This window comes from Sus scrofa, chromosome 1, assembly GCF_054392235.1.
Source record: "Sus scrofa isolate SSC_HxYL_T2T_F1_AM1 chromosome 1, Sscrofa_HxYL_maternal_Yorkshire_Landrace_v2.0, whole genome shotgun sequence".
In the NCBI taxonomy this organism is placed as follows: domain Eukaryota; kingdom Metazoa; phylum Chordata; class Mammalia; order Artiodactyla; family Suidae; genus Sus; species Sus scrofa.
The window spans coordinates 273,243,722-273,259,681 of NC_139383.1; the positions used below are offsets into that span (position 1 = coordinate 273,243,722).

The 15,960-nt window shown below is 43.5% G+C and overlaps 1 protein-coding gene across 2 annotated transcripts in view; it reads left to right on the forward strand.

Moving 5' to 3' along the window:
• MRRF (mitochondrial ribosome recycling factor) overlaps positions 1-13,308 on the forward strand; it is a 61,968-nt gene extending 48,660 nt beyond the window's left edge. Inside the window, exons 6-7 of one of the 2 annotated variants that reach the window (XM_003480599.5) lie at positions 1,661-1,820; positions 10,623-13,308. In XM_003480599.5, the coding sequence (XP_003480647.1) occupies positions 1,661-1,820; positions 10,623-10,700 (238 nt within the window). In that variant the 3' untranslated portion in view covers positions 10,701-13,308. The remainder of the gene's footprint in view (positions 1-1,660; positions 1,821-10,622) is intronic. The other variant, XM_084994899.1, reaches the window with a different exon arrangement.
• Positions 13,309-15,960: the final 2,652 nt, after the last annotated feature.

The window sequence follows — 15,960 nt, forward strand, 5'->3', positions numbered from 1 at the left end:
AACAAAAAAGAGACCTAAACATGTCAGCATGATTTTTGTTCAATGAATTAAAAACCGTAAAAGTAACAAGATCTGATCCAAATCCCTAAACTCCTGACATGGTGGTTTTGTCCTTTTCAGTCCCAAGATTCATATTACTGACTTTGAAAAAAGCTTTCTGCCTGGAAGCAGAAGTCATGGCAGCAGCGCATAGTTTATTTGAAATAGATTGCAAGGGGTAGGCAGCATGGAGAAGTGGAAAGAACACAGGCCAGAAGATCTGGATTTGGATCCCAGTTCTGTCGCTCAGACCCATGGGCAAGTTGCTTGACATCTGTGCGCCTCAGTTTCCTCACTGGAAAATGGGGGTTTTCAGATCTAGTTTGATGAGTTGTTGTGAGGTTCAGTGATGTAATATACTTACAGTACTTACCTGGCATTGAGGGGGCTTAATAATGGTAGTAACCAGGATTATTTTTATTTTGCACATACTTTCAAATAGCTGGGTCCAGAAGGATTTATTTATCACACAGCCGTTCGCTTTGTCCTCAGAGCTTATCCTTTCTCAAAATTCTTTAATTATTCCCTCATTCTCTCAGGGAAAAAGTACCAGGTAGATGCCACTAAATTTTTAAGACCTGCTTGTCACTGTTTCACATGGAACATATACCCCGGAACTTGGGACTATCCCCAGAATCACATTGATTTGAGCGTCAGGCACCGTATGCCAGGGATGTTAATTTCAGGACAGGAGGCAGATAAATTTTGTCATACTAAGACCTTGAGCTTTTGAGACAGGCCATTCTCAGTTTGACTTTGTGTAAGATACCAAATTACTTTGGACCTTATTTTCTTCATAAAAATGGGAGTTCATGATCTTCCAAGACCCTCTATGACAAGGCTCTCCAGCCTCTTGTTACTCCTTTCTTTGTTTTCTGTGCTCCAGTCAGTTCCTCACATGAATGTGATCTCCTTGCAGCTTAAAGCCTGTGCACATGCTCCTTCTTCGTTCAGGAAATCCCTGCCAGTACTGGTGACTTGCACTCATTCTTCAGATCCTTGTGGTGTATTAGGATAGGATGCACAATGCTGTAGCAACAAGCAACCCCCACATCTCCATGGTGAAAACAACAGAAATGTATTTCTTCTCTCTCTCTCTCTCTCTCTTTTTTTTTTTTTTTTTGTCTTTTTGCCTTTTCTAGGGCTGCTCCCACGGCATATGGAGGTTCCCAGGCTAGGGGTCTAATAGGAGCTGTAGCCTCCAGGCTACACCACAGCTCACGGCAATGCCGGATCCTTAACCCACACATCATCCCATAACCTTGACACCACCCCTTTAAAACAGGTGTTGACAGTCCCCGTTATACAGATGGGAACTCTCTATAATGAGGAAGTCCGTTATGCATCTGGTAAGAGACATGGCCAGGATTTGGCATCAGGTCTGCGGGGACTCCCTGCTCATGCTTTTAAGCAGTGCTCTTACTGGCCGTCCTCAGCCAACTCACCAGGGACGTTCTTTGACCCTGAGCATCCCCGGGAGAGTGTCAGAAATGCAGAGGTCCTCCACCAAAAATGACTAAAGTTACAAACTGCTGAGCTAGTGAACAAAGCGACATTAAACTCTTGGCTGGCTGTTAATGTGTGGGATGGTGCTGTTGAACGGTCTTTTGTCTTTTATCAGAGTGACGAGGGAGCACAGGGAAATGCTGGTGAAACTGGCTAAACAGAACACCAACAAGGCCAAAGAGTCTTTACGGAAGGTGCGGACCAACGCAATGAACAAGCTGAAGAAGTCAAAGGACAAAGCCTCGGAGGACACCCTCAGGCTCATAGAGAAGCAGGTACTGTTGCCAGCGATGTGGTATTTAGGATTCTGACCCAGAAAATCACTGGTTCATGTCTGAAGTGAGGACAGTTAAGAGACTACCCCTAGCTCTTTCACTGCCATGATCAACACTGGCTGAGTGTCCTGGGCCTGGCCCTGCGCTGGACCCTGGGAATATGGAGGGAGAGGAAGCTGTTGCCCCCTGACTGTGTTCCAGGCTCTATGCTGAACACTTTACTGCACTCTCTTATTGCATCACTGCAAAGCTGTGAGGTAGGTGGTGAGGAAACTGGGGTTCACAGAAGGTACATATCTTGCCCAAGGTCACACCGCTGGTAAATGGTAGCAGTGGGATCCATACCCAGGCAGGCTGCCCTCAGAGCCCGTGCACTGATGCTCTCCTGTCTGTGCTTGGTTGTCTGGGTGCCGAGAAGTGAGGACTTAGCACTGTTCTTAGTGTACTGAGTTGTGGCCCTTGAACAAGTCTTAGGAGCTACTGGAGTGAAATAGTGAGAGACAAGAGTGAAACAGCATGTGCAAAGGTATGGTGATGGGACTGAGCACATTCTGTTAGGTCGCTGGGCTTGGACTGGGGTGAGACTAGGAAGTGGTCAGAGAAGACAGAGTGGCCAGTTCCTGGTGGGTCTTGTATACCAAGTTGAGGAGATGGAACTTGAACATGTTCAGAGGTTCCCACATTGGCCCTGCATCTTTTTCAGTTGTCTGTGGTCACAATATAAATGCTGGATAGCAACTTACCTCAAAACTCAGTGACTGCTCTGTCCAGCATGAGTTCTTATTCTTGTTTCTGTGGGTCAGGTGAGATATAGCTGTTCTAGGCTGGGCTTGGTGTACTTGCCTTCAGAGATTAGGCACCTGCTCTTGTCATATCCCACTGGCCCTGCAAATCACATGGGCCAAGTCACTGGGGCAGGGAAATATATGGGTTCATGGAAGCCCGGGGGTGGCCGTGAATGTTTGTCGAACAATAATCTTTCATAGTATTACAATCACTTGAGGAGCTAATAAAAATACAGGTACATGCCCCCACCCCCCGCTCTCAGAGATTAAGTCAATGAGTCAGGGTGGGACCCAAGGATAATGCATTTTAAAACGCTCCCCAGGTGATTCTGATACTTGAACTAACTCCTTTGAACAGTTATTTTTTAGGACAGTGGGGGTGTCACGCTTGTGTTGAAAAGATGACAGTGGTGGCTGGGTGGAAAATAGATTGTATAGGGGCACTACTGGAAGCAGGGAGGCTGTTGTAGACATCCAACCAGGAAATGACATGGCTTGAACTGGTGGAATTAAGACAGGAAGATGAGTTTACCAGAATTCAGGAGATAGAATTTTTAATGTTTAGCATAATATATTATAAAGGGTTCAAACCTTTTATAAAGGATTTACCTGAAGCCTCCTTGTCTACAATAAAAGCATTGTCTTAGGAAGATTAAACAGGAGTGTGGACAGGATGGGGAGTAAAGAGGGAGGATGCGAGAGGCAAGAAGGCCATAAATGGACTAACTCTCTCTGCTCTTAGACCTGCAGTTAGATTCACAGTTAGAATGCTAGTTGGGGGCTCTTCTCCCCGCCTCCCAGCAGCCCTGGGAACTATTTGCTTTTCTTTAAGAAAGACTTTGGAAAAAAAAAAAAGTAGACCACAGTCACTCCGGGGGGAGAGTTTTAGATAGCTGGCTGGCCCTACTCCTGCATTTTCTGATTCAGTAGGTCTTCGTGGGAGTGTGTTTTTACAAAGCTCCCCAGGAGTTCCTGTGGTGGTGCAGCATTAACAAACCCAACTAGTATCCGTGAGGATGTGGGATCGATCCCTGGCCTCACTCAGGGGGTTAAGGATCCAGCATTGCTGTGAGCTGTGTTGTAGGTCGCAGACTTGGCTTGGATCATCTGGTGTTGCTGTGGCTGTGGTGTAGGCTGGCAGCTACAGCTCCAATTCGACCCCTAGCCTGGGAACTTCCATACACGGGAGTGTGGCCCTAAAAAGACAAAGATAATAAAAAATAAAAGCTTCCCAGATGTGCAGAAGCAGACGGGAAAGGAAGTGACCTGGGAGCATTACAGTGTGCTGCTGTGATGGTGCTAGGGTTGGAAAGAGGTTGTTCTGCACTTCATGTCCTATGACCTGGGGGAAGTTACTTGACTCCTTGGAGACTGTTTCTTCTGTAAAAGCGATGTGCAATTCCTGCCTTAAGGGTTGCTTGCCCCCTTCGTGCCCTCCTCTTGCCCCGAGTCAGCTAAGAGGGATTTGTATACCAGCCAGGCCTTTTCTGAGCACTGAGCAGACCTCGTAAGAGTCTAGCTGGGCCAGCTCCTTGTCTCTCTCCCAGGGGATTCCATCTCTGCCATTGACACTTGGCTTTTTGTTGCTTCCTGTGGACCTTGGGGGCCTGTCAGGCCCTCCTCACTCAGCAGATCTGGCATCTGCCTCAGGGATCAGAGCCCATGCTCCTTGAAAAAAGAAGAATGATCAGATAGCCAGCACTCTTCTTCTTTTTTTAAATCTGTCTTCTTGTGTTTAAAAAAAATATGTATTTAGCATTGATTGGTAACACTGTATGTGTCATGTATACGTTGTATTTTGACTTCTGCCTGCACCACAGTGTGCTCACCACCCAAAGTTTAGTTCCCACCCATCACCCTACAGTTGACCCCCAACTAGTATCCGTGTATGGAAGTTTACCCATTTCACCCTCCTTCCACCCTCTTCCCTCTGGTAATTGCTGATCTGTTCTCTTTTTGTACTGGTTTTTGTTTTGTGTGATTTGTTCTTTTTTTTTTTTTTTTTTTTTTTGGATTTTTCATTTTAGCACTCTTTTTTTTAGCTGCACCTGTGGCAAGTGGAGGTTCCCTGGTCAGGGATTGAACCCACACTACAGCAGCTACCCAAGCTGCTGCAGTGACAATGCCAGGTCTTTAACACACTGCACCACAAGGAAACTCTTATACCAACACTCTTGATAAAACCTGCTTGACAGGAGTTCCTGTTGCAGCTCAGCGGGTTACCAACCCAACTAGTATCCATGAGGATGCAGGTTTGATCCCTGGCCTTGCCCAGTGGGTTAAGGATCCGGTGTTGCCATGACCTGTGGTGTGGGTCACAGACACAGCTCGAATCCCACGTTACTATGGCTGTGGGTAGGCTGGTGGCTGCAGCTCCATTTCGACCGCTAGCCTGGAACTTCCATTTGCTGGCCCTAAAAAAAAAATCTGCTTGACAAAGACCTTGCCAGAGGCCTTCACTCATTAGCATCCATCTTTTCACCTTCCTCTTCAGATTAGTTTTTTTTCTTCAGTGTTTATTACCGTTGATTATTATTATTTTCTTTCTTTTTTTAATTTTGTTTTATTACGCAATGAATTTTATTACATTTATAATTTGGGATATGCCACCCCTCCCCCTTTTTAAACTACGCAGTTTTTAACATGATTGAAAGCTTGTAGTTTACATACAGTTTTGAATCCAGCTTTTTATTTTCTGTTTAGCATTAAAGCTATTACCATTTTCCTGTGTCTTAAAAAACTCTTCATAAACAACCACATTCTAATGATTGCAAAATAGTCCGTCTTGTGGTTATACCATAATTCAGTTTCATAAGCCTTCTTGTTGGACATTTAGTTTGTTTAAACTTTTTTGTTATTATAAATAAGGTTGCAGTGAATATTTTTATACATAAATCTTTGTTGAGATGACTTCCCTAGGATAGAGTCTCATGTGTGGAACTATGGCATGAAGGAATTGAATATTTTTAAGATTTTTGGTATGTACTGTCTAAATCACTTGCAGGGTGTTTAGAATATGTGTATTTAAAAAGAATTTTTGCCTTTTCTAATCCCAAACATTTTAACCTAGAATTAGTTTTTTTCCCCCACATCTGTGGCATGTGGAAGCTCCCAGGCCAGGGATCGAATGTGTGCCACAGCAGTGACAACACCAGATCCTTAACCAACAGGCCACTAGGGAACTCCTCAAACATAGAATTTGTAATGTGAATTTAAAATGTTGCTTATCTTGGAAGTATTGCTTTCAGTTCTACACTCCACAGAAAAGATTAAGATATTCTTTGTATAAATCCATACCTTTCTAGAGGATAATATGGTAGTATGTACCAAAACCCATACATTACTGATTCTCTGACTTCGGGATTTATCCAAAATAAGTTATCAAGAACCTTATCTACAGAGGTGTTCATTGATGTATTATGTATAATACTAGAAAATTGGAAACTGTCTAAACTTCTGATAGTAGGACAATAGCTTGTTTTACATCCATTCACTAGAATCTCTAAATATAGACAGTTATAAAAATACAGACACTTTTTTAAGGTAGGCTACACAATAGTGTCATAATACTCCATTTTTATAATGAAAAAGTTTCATGCATGTGAAAAGGTTGGCAGCTTATTTACTTCAAAATGTTCATGATAGTCATTTGGATTATGAACAATTATAATTGTATTCTTTGTGGAGCTTTCTTTTTAAAAGTTTTTTTCCAAAACCTATATCACAGAAGTGTTTCATCTTTGGTATATAAGAATAAAAGGATTCAGTTTTGGCGGTGCCCCTGCCGTCACATCTGACCCCCGCCTCTTCCCCGCAACCTTCCCAACTCCCAGCCCAGGCCAGCTCTGCTGAAGAAGGACTGGGGTCTTTCCGCTTGGGACTCTGACATCTGCCAGCCTGCTGTTTCACCTTTGCTTTAGTTTGCTATAAATGGGTCTGCGGAACATGAAAGCACTTGGCAGAAACCACCAGTAAATCCGGCCAAGATCCTTTCACTGCCTCCTTTTTCTGAGAAACAGAGCGGCTCCAAAGTGAAGCTGGTACTAGTGGAGCCGAAGGAGGGAAGGGCTCCTAGTGGACCACAGGCAGGCACGCTGGAGAGAGTGAGTCGGTGGGTGGAAGCAGCAGCCGGTGACTCTGTGGGTGCTCTGAGCTTTGCTAGCCAGGCTTGCCCCGGGGGTAGACTCTGTGCTTCTCTGTCTCTGCCTTTTCTTTTCTGGAACATGTCAGGAGCCAGTGTGATGATATTGATTGTGAGGACAACAGTGATGATGATGTTATGATCTGTGTGAGGCACATGTTGTCATGGAAAGGGCTCCTGCTGTGAAGTCAGACTGGCCTGGATTCAAATCCTGGCTCTTTCAGAGTTCCCTCATGGCTCAGCTGGTTAAGGATCCGATATTGTCACTGCTGTGACTCAGGTTGCTGCTGTGGTGTGAGTTTCATCCCTGGCCTGGGAATTTCTGCATGTCGCGGGTGTAGTCAAACAACAACAGCAGCAACAAATCAAATCCTGGCTGTTTTACTTCTCAGTTGTTAAGGTCAGCAAATGGCTTTACCTTCCTGAGGCTTTGTTTCCTCATCTCTAAAGTGGGAGCATTAATGCCTATTTCACAAGATTGGTGAGAGGACCAAACAGCACAGCATAGTTAAAAGTAGCTAGTATGGTTGCTGGTCTTTAGTAATGGTTTGCACTATTTGTTGGTCCTACTCCTTACTCACAGTTTTATGAATATGAGATGGAATTGACTTAATGAGTCTAACACAGCCCCCCCTTGATGAGGGAGGACAGGCCAGGTTCTGTGGGCTCCCCAGAGGGAGTAGCAGCACCAAACTGACAATCAAGGGAACCAGCGTGGGTGAGTTCTCTGCTCAGTCACACACTGACCTTTTATGTGATCCTGGGCAGGTTAGGTAACATTTTAGGCTTTGGTTTACTCCTCTGTGAAATGAGGGTAGGAGCTCTCACCATGGCTCAGCAGAAAAGAATCTGACTAGCATCCATAAGGACGCAGGTTCAATCGCTGGCCTTGCTCAGTGGGTTAAGGATCCGGCTTTGCCATGAGCTGTGGTGTGGGTTGCAGACTTGGCTTGGATCCCGAATTGCTGTGGCTGTGGTGTAGTTCCGATCGGACCCCTAGCCTGGGAACCTCCATGTGCCACAGGTGCAGCCCTGAAAAGACAATAAATAAATAAAATGAGGGTAATACCTGTTCCACCTGCCTTATAGTATAGATATGTGAGGTTGTTGGATTTGAATGAAGTGACAGAGAACAAAACACTTCTGCATTGTGTGAGCTATTGTGTAACTGTCAGGTGAAAAAATTAATATTCACATTATAGTAAAGGAGGATAATAGTAATTTGTATGTTTTGAGGATTATGTGAAATAATGCAGGTAAAGTTTTCAGCCCAGTGTTTGACATGTAGTAAATAGAAGCCGTTGTTAGTATTCTGGTTGTTCTTAATCATCATTATTTTAAGAAGGAAAAGATGCACTTACAGGCAGACTATCCCCAAGGACGTTTTATGCCTGTAATAGGGCAGAAAGTAAGTATTTTCTCCCTTCCTTCCTTCCTTTCTTTTCTTTTTTTCGTCTTTTTGGGCCGTGCCCACAGCATATGGAGGTTCCCAGGCTAAGGGTCCAATCGGAGTTGTAGCCACTGGTCTACACCAGAGCCATGGGAACACGGCATCCGAGCCTCATCTGTGACCTTCACCTCAGCTCATAGCAACGCTGGATCCTTAACCCACTGAGCAAGGCCAGGGATCAAACCTGCATCCTCATGCATGCTAGTCGGGTTCGTTAACTGCTGAGCCACGACGGGAACTCCAAGAAAGTAAATATTTTCACTAATCGATTAATTTGAAAAGAAGTCAGGAAGTGAGTAAAAATCAGAGTAACACAAGCAGTATTTGCATGTAGCAATTACCCAGTTTAAACATACTTGCACATTCATGATTTTGTTTAGCCCTCACACTTAACTCTGAGGAAGGGACTGTCATCCCCATTTGATAGTTAAGGAAACCGAGACTCAAAGTGGGGAAATGACTTGCACATTGTTTCCCCAGTGAGACTTTAACCCATAACCCACGTTATCAAACTGTTCCTCTAAGTCCTTTTCCTCTCCCCAGTCCTAGTCCGTGTTCCCCAGATGCCATTTTTCCAGAGGAGGCCTGTAGCCCTGGTTCCTGGCTGTCCCAGGCTGCCAGCCTGCAGGTGCTGCAGTGCTGCTGGGCACCCTGCACACCCCATGCGGTCCAGCTGCTGGGGGGTGAGGGCAAAAGAAGCCTCTCAAGGGTTTGTGCCAGCCAAGTGAGAGCCTGAGCAGCAGTCCTGAGCCGGTCCTGTTCCGGCGTGCCCAACTACAAAATGAGCAGCTGTTGCTATGGCGAGAGTCTGGCTGTCTCCTTGCCTGGGACCAATTGCTCCAAATCCTTTTTTAGTTTCTACCCTTGCCAGTGCATTTATTGCCCAGTTCCTGGCCAAGGCCTGTGGTCTGCAAATAAAGATGTTGGACAGCTGCTGTGCTGCTGAGCGCACAGATCCTGGGCACCATTCTGCCTCTTCCAAGCTTCCTGCCTAAGGCTTTCTGCCTTAGGTCCCTCCTAGACGTAGGACGGAGGCTGCAATGCTTACTAAATTGTGTTTTGTTTTTCTTCTTAGAGGGAGTATATTTTATTGCAGAAAATATGGGGAATACAGAAAAACACAGAAAACTAATAATACCTTTCACAAATATTTCCTGAGCACTTGCTATGTGCCGAGTTTTATGATGAATGTGACAGACACCAGCATGAATAATACATTTCCCATCTTTCCATCCCTGAAAGATAATCACTATTAATATTTTGACACATTTTCTTCCCGTTTTAAAAATATGAGTATTTTGAACATATTTGAGATCGTTTCTGCTGTATATATACACACTTTTATTTCCTGCTTTTTCTTTAATTCAAGGGTAACATGAGCATATTTCCATGATATTATAAATAATATCTTGAAACATTTCTTTTTCTCTGATTACAAGAGCAATCCATGCTTGTTATAAAACAGACATTTCAGAAATATATACTGGAATGTTATTTATATTTATACCCTCTCCATGAGAAATAGACAGTCTTAGCCCTTTTAATGGCTATATGTATTCAGTTACATATGCTGTCATTTAAAATTTTCTGACTTGTAATTATTAAAAATAAAGTTTCAGTAAATATCTTTGGGTTTAGAATTTAAGAACATTTTTTTTTCAGATTCCATTCATGTGGTAATTTCTCAGTTGAGAAGTTGGGGGTTAAAAAATGGTAAGAACATTTGCATCAATTTGAATTCCTATTGGTGATATGTGATATATCCACTTCACCATAGCTCTGGCATTGAATATTGTAATTAAAAACCACAACATCAAACTTTGTTAACTATGATAACTAAATTATATCTTGTTTTAATTTGCATTTCTTCAGTGTCTGTTGAATTTTCCATGTTTGTTAACCAGATGTACTTCATCTTTTTTCAAGCCCCCTTTTTTTTTTCCTGCTTAATCATTGGGATCTTAATATTCTCCTTATCAGTTGATACAAGAGCTTGGTATAGCAGAGTGTCTGAGGTGTAGGAATTCCAGAGGCTCCTCAGGGACAGATAAAGCTGGCTTCTCTGTCCCCTGTAATAGTAGTTAAGAATTTTTGTCTGTGCAAACTACCCAAGATTAAATTTTGTCATTTCTGCTTTCTAGCTGTGTGTCCTGAACAAGTGATTTTAACTGCCTCAGTTTCCTCCTCTGTGAAACGGGATAATAACGTATCTCATGGTGTCCCCTCTTGCTGTTAGGAATCAATAAGAGTGTGTATGTAACATCTTAGTACAGTGCCTGGCTGGAACACAATTCATGTGAGCTTTTGTCACCATAATTATTATTAGTATTTCCCAGATAACCTTTCATAGTTCTGAACTATTTCTCCTCCTCCTCTTCATCTGCCCAGCTCCGGTTATCAGGTTGTCTCATTTTGTGTTTCTGCAGATCAGCCAAATGGCCGACGACACAGTTGCAGAGCTGGAGAGGCATCTGGCAGTGAAAACCAAAGAACTCCTTGGCTGAAAATCCACCAGGGGCCAGCATTGCTCCAGAGCCCAGTTCCTAGTGGATCCCATGGGTGGCAGATTGGCCTCTCTCTACCCCATCCACACAAAGGCTGTCACCCTGCAGCTGTCAGTCTGCGTGAGGCCCAGCCTTCCAGTGGGACATTGTTCAATCTCTTCCTGCTGTCCTCATCTGCTCTGGGCCTTCTGGCATGGGTGGCCCTTGGAGAATGTCTGTTGCTGACAGAGGGCCTTTACTTGACCCATCTGTCTGGACTGTGACGTCACCAAGCTATCAGGACCATTGGCAGGCTTACACTGCTTGCTTCTCGTCATGAGAGCCTCCTTTCAAACAGTTAGTCAGGCCCTGTCCCTATCTTTGAATTCCGATTGGGCTAACATGGAACCTACCTGTGCCTGGATACCTTTGCTAGAGGCCCATTTTTACCAAACAATAAAATCTAAATAACTTGGAAAGAATAACAACCACAAAGGAAAGGATGGTGTCGGTCTGGATTAATGATCTCTAGGGCCCTGTGTTAAAGCATCCAGAACAGTCCTTTTGTCTCTGAGTCATCGCACATGTTCATTTCTCTGCCTGGACCATTCTTCCACTCCTCACCTGGCCGTGGCTGTTCATCCCTGGGTCTCAGCTTGGGTAGCGCTTCCTCGGGGAAGTCTTCCTTTTCCCCCCAACCTAAGACCCCTGTTATTAGCTCTCCTAGCACTGTCTACTGCTTTTATCTGAACTTTAATTGTTCTGTTGGATAGAGTCTGTATATTTGTAGTATCCTTAGAATATGGCATAATGCCTGGAACATAATAAGCCTGCGAATGCATTGTGAATGAATTGCACATAGTAGCTTCTCAACAAATGCTGGCTGCTTTTCCTTTCTTTTCTTCCCTTTGTCCTCACCATTTACTTGACAGTGAGATCCCTGTCCCCAGGGCCTGCCTGTTGTGGATGGACGAGTGGTTTGTTATAGCTCAGCTTTGGGTACTAGGATAGGTTTCTTCCCTCAGTAAGTTTTTTTTTCCCTACATTCATTCTTTCATTCATTCATTCACTCATAATATAGCCATCATGAGCTAGATACAGTTCTAGGTAATATTTTTAATCTTCACGGCAAACTCACAAGATGTATATTATCTCCATTTAGCAAATAGGAAAACTGAGACTTGACAGTGTTAGACAACTAGCCTAAAGTGCTAGAGGGTTCCATTATTCGATGTCAGTCTCATGTTACAGAGGAAGAGCTCAGAGAGGTTCAGTTTCTTGCCCGGGGTTCCACAGCTAGTAACTGGCAGACCTGGGAGTCACGTGGAGGCCTGATCTCGCTCATGTGCACTGCCTGCTGCATCCTGCTGTCTCCACAGATGGCGGGCACCCACTTTGTGTCAGGTACTGTGATCTGTGCTGGGAATGTGAAGATGGGCGAGACATGACCCATCTCTGAGACGTGCATGTGCCCTGGACTGTTGCTGTCTGTGATGTCTTGGGTGGAAGGTAGGAAGTTTATTCCAGTTCTGCCAGATGTCTGCCTTGAGAATGGAACCCACTCTGGCAGCAGCGGGGCCTGGCCGCTTTCCTTCGGAATTGCAGCCAGCTTCTCTTTGCTCCTTGACTCCTCTCAGATCCTGTCCCATGCTGGAGATATTAAGGGTTGCACTTCTCCCCCTGCTTGCACTAGTGGAGCACGCTGCCCAAAACCCGGTGGGATTCAAGGTCAGAATTAGGTCAAAGATGAAAGAAGCCAACACAGCCTCTTGTTCTGCTTACCTGTCCTCTGTCCAACCCCGATCACCAGCCCTGGTGGCCATCACACGATCGGAAGTCAGCTGGGGAAGAACAGGGATAGAAATAGCAATCAAGGAGCCTTTTTTGGGGTAAGCCACATGGCAGGGGCTTTGCAACAGTCTTTCGTGAGTGGCCGAAATCCCCCACTCACTGCAAATGTGCTTTTCAAAGATGCAGGATTTTTTAATAAACAGAGGAAATGATAAATTATGTTGAAACTCCACTCCAAAGGCATTTGGTTCTTAACAGCCAAATCCTCTGTAGTCTTTAAATAAACAAAAACTTATTTGGTGAACAGACGGGGGGGAAAATGAAAGATTTTCTGTACTTGGGTTCCACATGTCAACAATTTCTCTCCTGTGTGTATGTTGGCCAAAGCCGTATATCATGATAAATGAATAAAGGAAAGCCTCAAGCCCAGGGCAGGCAGACAGCTCGGCAAATGGCTTTCAGCTGATTGCTCTATTTCAGTTGACATTTATCAAAGAGTTTCTCTGTGTGTCAGGCCTACAGTGGTGGCAGGAACGAGAGTTAGACTACCTGTTTGGATGTGCTGAGTAATGACTAATGCTGCAGCAATTCTTTCTCCCTCCTCAGTCTCTCTCTCTTTCAGAAAGAAATGCTGGGTATGGAAATTCTCATCCTTGCCAGAAGAATTAACCACCTCCTCTATTCAGCTCAACAACTTTCAAAGTCCCATGAAAAATACAAGCCAAAGAAAATTCAAGAACTTTTTTCCTGTTTATTTTTTTTTTCTTCTTTTGTGTGTGCATATATGTGTGTGTTGGAAATTACAAAAGAAATGGGAATGTAAAAAGAGCACTTCTCAGAAGTCCTGAATCTTACTCTTCTTTAACAATTAGATGTATATACTTCCAGAAATTTCTTGATGCATTAATAATTTTTTTTTTTCTTTTGAGGACTGAACTTGCAGCATATGGAGGTTCCCAGGCTAGGGGTCTAATCGGAGCTATAGCTGCCAATCTACACCACAGCCACAGCAATGCCAGATCCGGGCTGTGTCTGCCACCTACACCACAGCTCATAGCAATGTCAGATCCTTAACCCAATGAGCAAGGCCAGGGATCGAACCCGCAACCTCATGGTTGCTAGTTGGGTTCGCCAACCACTGAGCCACAGTGGGAACTCCCATTTATAATTTTTTAAAAACAGGAGGAGTCCCTGTCATGGCTCAGTGATAACAAACTTAACTAGTATCCATGAGGATGTGGGTTCCATCCCTGGCCTCACTCAGTGGGTTACGCATCTGGTGTTGCCATGAGCTCTGGGGTAGGTTACAGATGCAGCTTGAGTCTGGCATTGCTGTGGCTGTGTTGTAGGCTGGCAGCTGTGGCTCCAAGTTGACCCTTAGCCTGGGAACCTCCATATGTTGCAGATGGGGCCCTAAAAGCAAAATAATAAAAAATTAATTAATTAATTAATTAAAATAAAAACAGGGATGGGAACTGTTCTGAAGCTTGCTTTTTTTTTTAATGCAATGAATATCACGGCCATCTAGCCATGTATAAACATGCAGATAAAATTCATCCTTTTTCATTGCAATACAGTATTCCTACCACATTCCATAATAAGGATGTGCCGTAACTTATTTCACTGTCATTCATTTGATATTTTTAAAAATCATTTCAAATGCATTGGAATAAATTTCTGTTTAAAATTTTTGTGTGGGAGTTCCCGTCATGGCTCAGTGGAAATGAATCTGACTAGTATCCATGAGGACGCAGGTTGGATCCCTCCCTGTTCTTGCTCAGTGAGTTAAGGATCTGGCATTGGCATGAGCTGTGGTGTAGGTCGCAGATGCGGCTTGGATCCCGCGTTGCTGTGGCTGTGTGGTATAGGCCAGCAGCTACAGCTCTGATTCAACCCCTAGCCTGGGAGCCTCCATATGCTGTGGGTGCGGCCCTAAAAAGACAAAAAAAAAATTTTTTTATATGTTTGTTTGTTTGTTTTTTAGAAAAAAGAACCCCTGGTTTATCTCTTTGGTAAGTTCTACTCTTTGGTAGGTTCTAGTCAGCCTCAGATGAATATTTATTGAATGCCTACTGTGGACCAGGTACTATGGTGAACACTATGTGTGTTACATTTAAACTTCCAGACATTCCTAGTTGCTGTAGGTATTAACTCCTATTTGTGTTTACATATTGGAAAAGTGAGGTTCAGAAAGGGTATTTCGCTTGCCTAACATAACACAGCTAGTAAGAGCTGGGGAGTGAAATTTAAAAAAAATTTTTTTTAATTTAAATTTTTTTTCATTATAGCTGGTTTACAGTGTTCTCTCAGTTTTCTACTGTACAGCATGGTGACGCAGTTACACATACAAGTATACATTCTTTTTTCTCACATTATCATGCTCCGTCATAAGTGCCTAGACGTAGTTCCCAGTGCCATATAGCAGGATCTCATTGCTTATCCATTCCAAAGGCAATAGTCTGCATCTATTAACCCCAAGTTCCCAGTCCATCCCACTCCCTCCCCCTCCCTCTTGGCAACCTCAAGTCTGTTTTCCAAGTCCATGATTTTCTTTTCTGTGGAAAGATTCATTTGTGCCATATATTAGATTCCAGATATAAGTGATATCATGTGGTATTTGTCTTTCTTTTTCTGACTTACTTCACTCAGTATGAGAGTCTCTAGTTTCATCCATGTTGCTGCAAATGGCATTTAGTGGGTCCTTGATCAGTGTACCTCAGTTCCTAAGTCTTCATTGAGCACTTACTCGGAACACACCTTACATTGTTCTGGGCCCTGAAAGGTGAGATAAGAAACACAGAAAGCTCACTTTTATAAAACGGTTAGAAAGCTCTTTCTAGTAAAGAACTTCATGTAAAACAGTACAGTAGCTGGCCTAGAGTAAATACTGAAGAAATGGTAGCTCTTGGGGAGACAAGAAAGATTATGTATTTATACCTCACCTGTTTGGTAGACTCCTCTAGATCATTTCAGAGAACCCAGGAGCAAATAGAAAGACCACCCAGCAGTGGATAATAGCAATAACAATTACAGTAACAATAACAAGAACAGTAATAGTATTGGCAGCATCAGTAACTAATTTTGACTCGGTGCTTTTTAGTTTTCAAAGTTCTATATCCTTTAGCCCCTTGAAACCATTGGGTGAAGGTTTGCAATGTCTTTTGCCGTAATAACGGTTAGTTTCCATGATATGAATAAAAAGGTTATATTTTCTGTTTTGGGTGGGGTACAAGATTTGATATGTACAGAGGTATGTTATAGATTACGTTGTTTAGGTTTTCCATATTTTTACCTTTTTTTTTGACTCTTGGATGAGACTTGGACTGCTAGTGTCTTTTAGTCTCCTGTTGCTAGCATTTGTATTTCTTCTTGTATTTCCTGTAATTTCTGCTCTGTGAAAGTGCTGGTGTGTTGTTTGCTGCAGAGGTAGCCTGACTCATACCCTCTTCGTCTCATTCACTGCCTGGAGTCTGAATCCTAACTTCATATA